At 35.0% G+C, this 7,784-nt stretch overlaps 1 protein-coding gene across 1 annotated transcript in view; it reads right to left on the reverse strand.

Moving 5' to 3' along the window:
* Positions 1 to 4,572: 4,572 nt before the first annotated feature.
* LOC140163300 (uncharacterized) overlaps positions 4,573 to 7,784 on the reverse strand; it is a 113,201-nt gene continuing 109,989 nt past the window's right edge. Inside the window, exons 21-22 of the mRNA XM_072186699.1 lie at positions 5,433 to 5,543; positions 4,573 to 4,580 (exon numbers count right to left, since the gene is read on the reverse strand). Of these exons, the coding sequence (XP_072042800.1) occupies positions 4,573 to 4,580; positions 5,433 to 5,543 (119 nt within the window). The remainder of the gene's footprint in view (positions 4,581 to 5,432; positions 5,544 to 7,784) is intronic.

Genomic DNA, 7,784 nt, shown 5'->3' on the forward strand with positions numbered 1-7,784 from the left:
TTTGGTTCATTTCCTCTTTTTCTTCGTCAAGCAGTTAAACACAGCATTGATTAGAAATTATATACAGTCGTGTTTCCTGTTTCCAACCTTACTACTCCTGGTAAAATCATAGAGTACCCGGCTGTTTCTGGATTCAATAATCATCTCCAATAAAATAATCAGGAGAATAATCTCCTGCATGCAAGTCTCTCACAGAAAATGTCAACTTGAATGAAATTGACAAATGTAAAGTAATGATGTTAGGCCTAGTCCGTTTGGATCGGCGATACAATAGATCATGATATTCTTGTTGATCGAATGCAGAGGAATTTAGCATAACTGGATCTGCCAAGAATTGGTTTAATAGTTACCTTCGGCATCGTAGTAGCAGGGTATGTGTTCTTGGAAACTATTCTGAAAATCATCGGTTAAATTATGGTGTCACCCACAGGGGTCAGTCGCAGGTCCACCGATTTTCACAGCGTATGAACAAACAGTCGCTAATATCATCAGGCGTTTTAGGGTAACTTATTTATGCTGATGATTCGCAGCTCTACATAAAGTTTCAATCCTAAGCAGTCTGAGGAAGATACATCAGCTGCACGATGTAGGCTTCCCGATCGCTGAAATACGATTGTGGGTGCTTGCAAACAAACTGAAGATGAACGTCACGAAGACAGCTTTTCTTGATTGCATCTACTAGGCATGGAAATGCTGTATCTCACCTTGATTTGAAAATCGGTGGATCTGTGATTTCCCATCTACTTGTACTTCTATATATTACAAATCTTGGCATAGACTTGCAATAAAAAACCATGTTAGCTCTTTGTGTAGAACTGTAAACTTTCATCTACGAAATTTGAATAGGATTCGCAGTTATATTGATCATTCTACTTGTCAGTGCACATTCAGTAATATCTTTGATTCTTTCTCGGCTGGACTATGGCTACTCTTTGCTCGGTTGTTTGTTCGTGCTCAGCAAACACACAAGCGCGATCTCTCTCATTCGTGAGTTGCATTGGTTGCCAGTCCAGCAGAGAATTGAATTCAAGATCTTAGCTACTGCATGAATTGGTTAATGGTTCTGCACCACGAATCACGATCAAGGACAGTAAATCACGTTTAATCACGATAAAGGGGAGTAAATCACGCCGAAGCACTAGGTTTAATCACGACAAAGAACAGTAAATCACGTTTAATCACGACAAAGAACAGTACATCACGTTCAATTACGACAAAGGACAGTAAATCACGCCAAAGGACGTTCAATTCACGATCAAGATCAGTAAATCTCGCCAAAGCACGTTATAATTGCAAAATTGCAATAAAGGACAGTAAATCACGCCAAAGCACGATTAATCACAATAAAGGAGAGTATAAAAATCACGCCAAAGCAAGTTTAATCACGACAAAGGACAGTAAATCACGCCAAAGCACGTACTGTTCTCGACAAAGGACACCACATCACGTTTAATCACGACAAAGAACAGTAAATCACGTTCAATCACGATCAAGGACAGTAAATCACGTTCAATCACGATCAAGGACAGTAAATCACGCCAAAGCACATTCAATCACGAGGACAGTAACATGCGACGCGTACTGGAAACGAGCCATGTGGATTGGTGCACACCGACATCGCCTGGCTAATAATTACTTTGTCAGCAGAGATACTAAAATAAATACCGGGATCGATACACGTGAATTTGCTATGCACGAGTTTGATATGAGAAGAAAATCTTTGGATACCGGGGTAAAAATGATGAATATCTCCGTAAATGATTTCGTATAAAGAAACCAGATGTGGTTCCTTGCACTTGAATATATATTTTGAACAGATATGATAGTCGTTAGCTCGCGTCTTGAGAAAGTAGCTTGCGTCGTGAGTCAAAAACTGACAATAATTCTGCATGTGCCGAATTATATAGCGCAGTGTATAGGCCAATCGTGGAGGTAATCCAAAAGCATATGACCTATGTCGAACAATGCACGACTGACACACAGCGAGGTCAGTCACCGAGCTAATCGGGGCTATTGTCAGTAGCCTTTAGTCAGATGTCCTTCGGCCCATTATGCGACTCAAAACTATTAAACAGGTCGATACAAAATCATTATTTACAAAGCCGGGGATCAATATCATTTGAGAGTCCTTTACAGCATCGCTTTCGCAAAAAAGACCCCATGTTTTATTTTGTAATTGTAACAGCAACATCCATCAATGTTTTCATGACTTGTTTTCAAATCCATTTGAGGTTATTCGAAATTATAGTTTTAATACTCTTGGCTGTTCGTAATGATATTATTTTCATTATTTTGACAAAGAATAATCAACTTAAAATTGGATGAAAACGTATATTTAGAGAATAGAGGTATTGTTTTTAGCCGCTGGAGTGCATCTATCGTCTCATATAACACGGGCGACATCATTATTTTAAGTAAAACAACGAGGCGAAGCCGAGTTGTTTTACGCCAAAAATAATGATGTCGCCCGTGTTATATGAGACGATAGATGCACGACAGTTGCTAAAAACAACACCTTTATTCTTATTCTTAAACACTTCAATTCAAATAAAACATTATTAAAAAAGTTTTAATCAAATTAAATCCTACATTTTGCAAGGAATTACCTAGGGCTTAAAATCGATCAGTCTCGTTGTTGCTGTGCGCCTCCGATTGGTCCAAATAGCGAGTACGCGTATCGCGTCGACGCACACTCGCTGACCCGTGTGATATCGTGTCATATCACACGGGTAAAGCTGGGTAAGAACCAATAAGATTGCAGGAACGTTCTCAAGTGTTTAAGAATATGTCTTAAAGGCTAAACAAAACGAAGAGAACAAAGCCATACAAAAACATTGTAATAAAGTCCAGTGAGCCTGTTTGGTAGAAATGTACTTCACCCATGTATGTATAAGTATATAAAACAATATATTTTGGAAGAATGAAATGAGCCGATAAATCCTATTATTGCCCATGATAACGTAATTTATTAATTAATCCACTTTTATTGCCCCAAAAAATATACATAAAAACCAGAAAAGAATACAGTTATTTGAGATAGTTTTTCATAAGTATAGAGACATAAAATAAAATTAAGGATTTTTTTTTTGTAAATCGCATGTTTTAACAACAAAAAATAACCTATATTTTAGCCAAAATTACACATACAGGTATTATATTTGTTTAGAAATAATATATAAGTCCCTAGACTTTGCTGTGGGCTAAAATTTCATATTTTCGAGTTCTTATTGTCACGAACATAGTTTAATGTTGTAAACAGAAAATCAACGAATTCAGTAAATGTCAATGATCCCTGCAAAGTTGTTAACATTAAGGATAAGTTGAATATAATATACAATTTATGAGTAGGTATGTTTATGCAGGCTTTACTTTGTTTTAATTGGAAGTAGGGGGTACTTATCATGCACTCTTCTGAATTCAACTTAGGTACCAGAAACAAATTTGTTCGATCTTTGGATCGACCGTCGATGCTGCGTCAATGCTTGTTATTAATGAACTATCACTAATTAATCAATTAACGCTTAATTTATATAGGTCAATATCGCTACAGGCAAAAATTACTATATTATTACAATCAACAATAGTAAATTTTTTGTTTGATTTAATAAATAATAAGGATCGCCCAAGCATCGATAGTCGATCGAAAGATCGAACTAGTTTGTTACTGGTGCCTTAGTCAACCTGTAAAGCAGGGTTCAAAATAGGGGTCAAAACCTCAAAAAGCTCAGATTTTAATACACTAGTAATCTGAAATCGTTCGTCTCGTAAAGCAGGTCGTGATCAACTTCAGATACAATGAGCGTTAATGAGGGGCCGAGACAACTTAGCTGCTTAGATGGTGCAAACCTGTCTAAATTTGAATTGGTTTTTGCTATTAATTATGAAAATCCGAGTAATTTTAGGTTTTGACCTCTAGGGAGCACCAAAATGTGACAGTTAACCTCTTTGTTCATAACACGAGAGCCATACATAGCAGATAGGTTAAACTATACTTTTTCCTGAATTTTCCAGAGAAATACTTAGATGTGCTTTCAACAAATCTAAGCAATGTGGAAATTTGAACCCTCATTGTTTATTGATCTAGAAACATCGATTAATTGATTTCTTAGGGTGCAGGGTACCTCCTTCCAATTAAAAAACATTATACTGACCCGAGTATAATTATCTTTTGTTTAAAATTTACTTTTAAGAAGACCTTAACTGGCGATTATAAAATTAATCACATTCAAATTCATAGCGCCAAAACCTTCAGTGTGATTTTTGATCAGATTTCTTGCACAAATGAAAACTTTTTAGCGAGGCCTCAATATTAATAGCTTCAAAACGTTAAACAACGGAAATATTTCCACTGTCAGTTAGTTTATCAATTTTGTATGTGTATTTTTATCACTCTATCAATTTTAAATTAGTGAGAATACACTCGAGTCGGTATTTTTGTTAAGCATAGATTATAAGCTGCGGTATACTATAATGGATACTGCCATGTTCTGTTATGTCTTATTGTATATATATGCCAATTGACTGCATGTTATAAGCAGCTATTATTATATGGTTCCAATGTTGTTATTTAGTTCACGGACCTGCAGAGCAAAAAAGAAGACAAAGTGAGCCAGATAAATAATAATCACCATCATCGTCATCGCTACATGGTGTACCTGAAAGAACTGTATCTTCAGACACTGAATTTGCTTAGTGTTTTAACGCATAAACCAAACATGACTAAATAACCAATGTAGTTGAGGAATGTATCAGCTATTACATGCTTATTAATATTACCGTGATTACATGAATTGATCGCTCCGTTTTTTAAATACAAGAATTTTACGAAGCTACCTCATTTCCGGGCCTCATTTTCAGCCCGTTTTACTGTTATATCAGTTCATTATCGTCATCATAACAGTAGACACCTCATGCGTTGATTATGCGCAGTGATTAGCACTCCGAATACAGAGCATCGATTAAAATTCGAATCCGTGGAAAAGTTTTAAAATGAGGGAGCTTCGTAAAATTCTTATATTTCACGATCAAGTGTCAAAATTCAAAAAAGTATGTGATAGCTGATTTATTCCTCAAACACACCAGTCTATGATTACTTGTGGCGTCAAAATACCCCAATTTCGGTTCTTTCAAGGACACCCTGTGTCATCACGTTATAATAATAATAATAATAATAATAATAATAATAATAATAATAATAATAATAATAATAATAATAATAATAATAATAATAATAATAAATAATAATAATAATAATAATAATAATAATAATAATAATAATAATAATAATAATAATAAAACAGCATTTATATAGCGCATTGAAAAATCGGCACAATACGTTAAAGAAACATCATAATCACAAATTATGAAAATTATAATCAACATCGTCGCTATTATTATGAGTAATTTATATTGTAAACCTCTAATTATCTTACAATCGGCCTCGTCGGAATTGTCACGACAATCATCGTCGCCATTGCATTCCAGGTCAGGATCAATACACCTTAGGTTATCACAGCGGAATTCGCCTTCGTTTGGACATGGACCTATAATAATTTGAGCAAAGTTATAAGCAGTGTGTTACTACACGATACAATTGGTCCGATTTCTCGAAGCGTGGCTAGTAGTCATGCTTCCTAAACAACCAGAATAGCCCTACCAATGTGGATCAATTTTCCTGATTTTTCTTTCTAGGTGATGTACAATGTGAAATTGTAAGCACTGGTTTACATGACAAATTGGGCTTAAGCTTGAAGGCTTAGGAAGCCTGGCCACTATCCATGCTTCGAGAAAACGACCCATAGGGTCCTGAATTTAAGTGTTTCAATCGAAATGGAATGACGCATTAAAAATGACTACATATCGATATAACTGTTATGCCTAAAATGTAAAAATATTATAATCTGGGCATATCTGTTACACGAAATTAAAGGCCAATATTATATGTTACTATACATGTAGTAAAACATTTAATTTGAATGAACAAAGCTACCAAACGGCATAAGCGTACATTGTGTGATGAACGTCCGCGTTAATGAATCCAACCATGCCAACTCAATCGTGATTGGTTATTATTTTCATTATTGTATCCGATGTCGTGCGGGTTGTATTATGAAATACGCGCAACGATCTCGGTCGAATCGAGTACATGCTGTTGGCTGCTGTATTCATTCAAATGGAATTTTACTCCATTCCAGAGGATGCTCTTGAATTTGTTGGATCACATTTCTCAATTGTCTGGAATTAGGCATTTATTATTTTAAAGCCTTAATGTACGATTTTTTTTCAGAATATACCTTTATTTTGTCAAAACCGATGTTTTTGCATATTTGTAATACTTACACATGTTCCAACTTAAATCTATGAACAAACTGTCCGACATATTATCATAATTTTCAGATTATGATAATATGTCGCAAATCGTAGTCTCCTACGAAGCCAGTTTGGTTACGCTCCCTCCACATGTAGAGGTAGCGTAACGAAACTGGCTGCGTATGGGATTAACTCTGAGGCCGCACTCGCCGTCCAAATTAAAAAAGTGCAAGATATTTCGAGTGATAGAGGTGAAGTTTATGATGTTGTTTCTTTACAAATTTCAAATGCATTGGGAACTTTCATAATGATTGCATATTATCATTTTGGAAGAAAAAAGAAACATCTAACAATTTATAAAGATCGTACATTAAGGGCTGGGGTATGAACGTTTGGACAGTATTTATTTTGGGACATTAGAGCACATCAGACATATCGAATTGCATTCTGAATACGAAGAATGTCATTCTGATATCAAATAATTTTGATTTTTGAAATTCGCAATTTAATACACATTTTATGGCAAATCATTAAAAATTGATATTTTTGATATTTAACAGTACTTGAAGTAAACTTTATAAATCTGATGATTTATACTTAAAGTGTATGTAGGTGGGATGAAAAGCCGACGATCAATTAAAAATTTTGACCTTTCGTATTGAAGATATGGATTTTTTTTCCAAAACACCAAAAAAAGATTAGGTCTTTTTGGGAAAAAATCCATATCTTCAATATGAAAGGTCAACATTTTCAATTGACCGTCGGCTTTTCCTTCCTGCTACATACACTTTAAGAATATATCATTAGATTTATATAATTTACTTCGAGGACTGTTATATATTAAAAATTTGAAAAATATCAATTTTTTATAATTTGTCATAAAATTTGTATTATATTGTAATTTTCAAAAAATGAAAATTATTTGATATCAGAAAGACATGCTTCGTATTCAGAAAGCAATTCGATAGGTCTGAGGTGCTCTCATGTCCCACAAAAAATACTGTCGAAACGCAATAAACGCTCATTTTAGATCCCTTAAGGCTTTAACAAAATTTGACTCACATCCTATTTCATCCCTATATGTCTGTTCGCAATCCGGGTACACATCACAAACACGATCCATATCAATGCATGGTCCATCAGCTGAGCAGGGAAAGAAACCTGTTTCACATGGATCTGTGATGAAAAACAAAACGATGCATGTCTTTCACCCTGGAAGTGAGGAATATTTAAGTAGCCACCAACTGAATACCTGAATGATATAGGGTCCATAACTTATAAATTCCACTTTTTAAAATAAGTCACTCGTACACGAATGCTTATCATAACATTTTCTAGCCCAATAGTGATCAGAGGCTACTGAAATCATAAAAGGGATGTCAACCGATTTTAGAAGTAGGGGGAAAATCAGAGCACCTGAAAAAAAAACATGCGATGACGAACACCAGTCAAGTTACCTCAATCGATAAAGCGTT

Source organism: Amphiura filiformis, chromosome 10, assembly GCF_039555335.1.
Source record: "Amphiura filiformis chromosome 10, Afil_fr2py, whole genome shotgun sequence".
Taxonomy (NCBI): Eukaryota; Metazoa; Echinodermata; class Ophiuroidea; order Amphilepidida; family Amphiuridae; genus Amphiura; species Amphiura filiformis.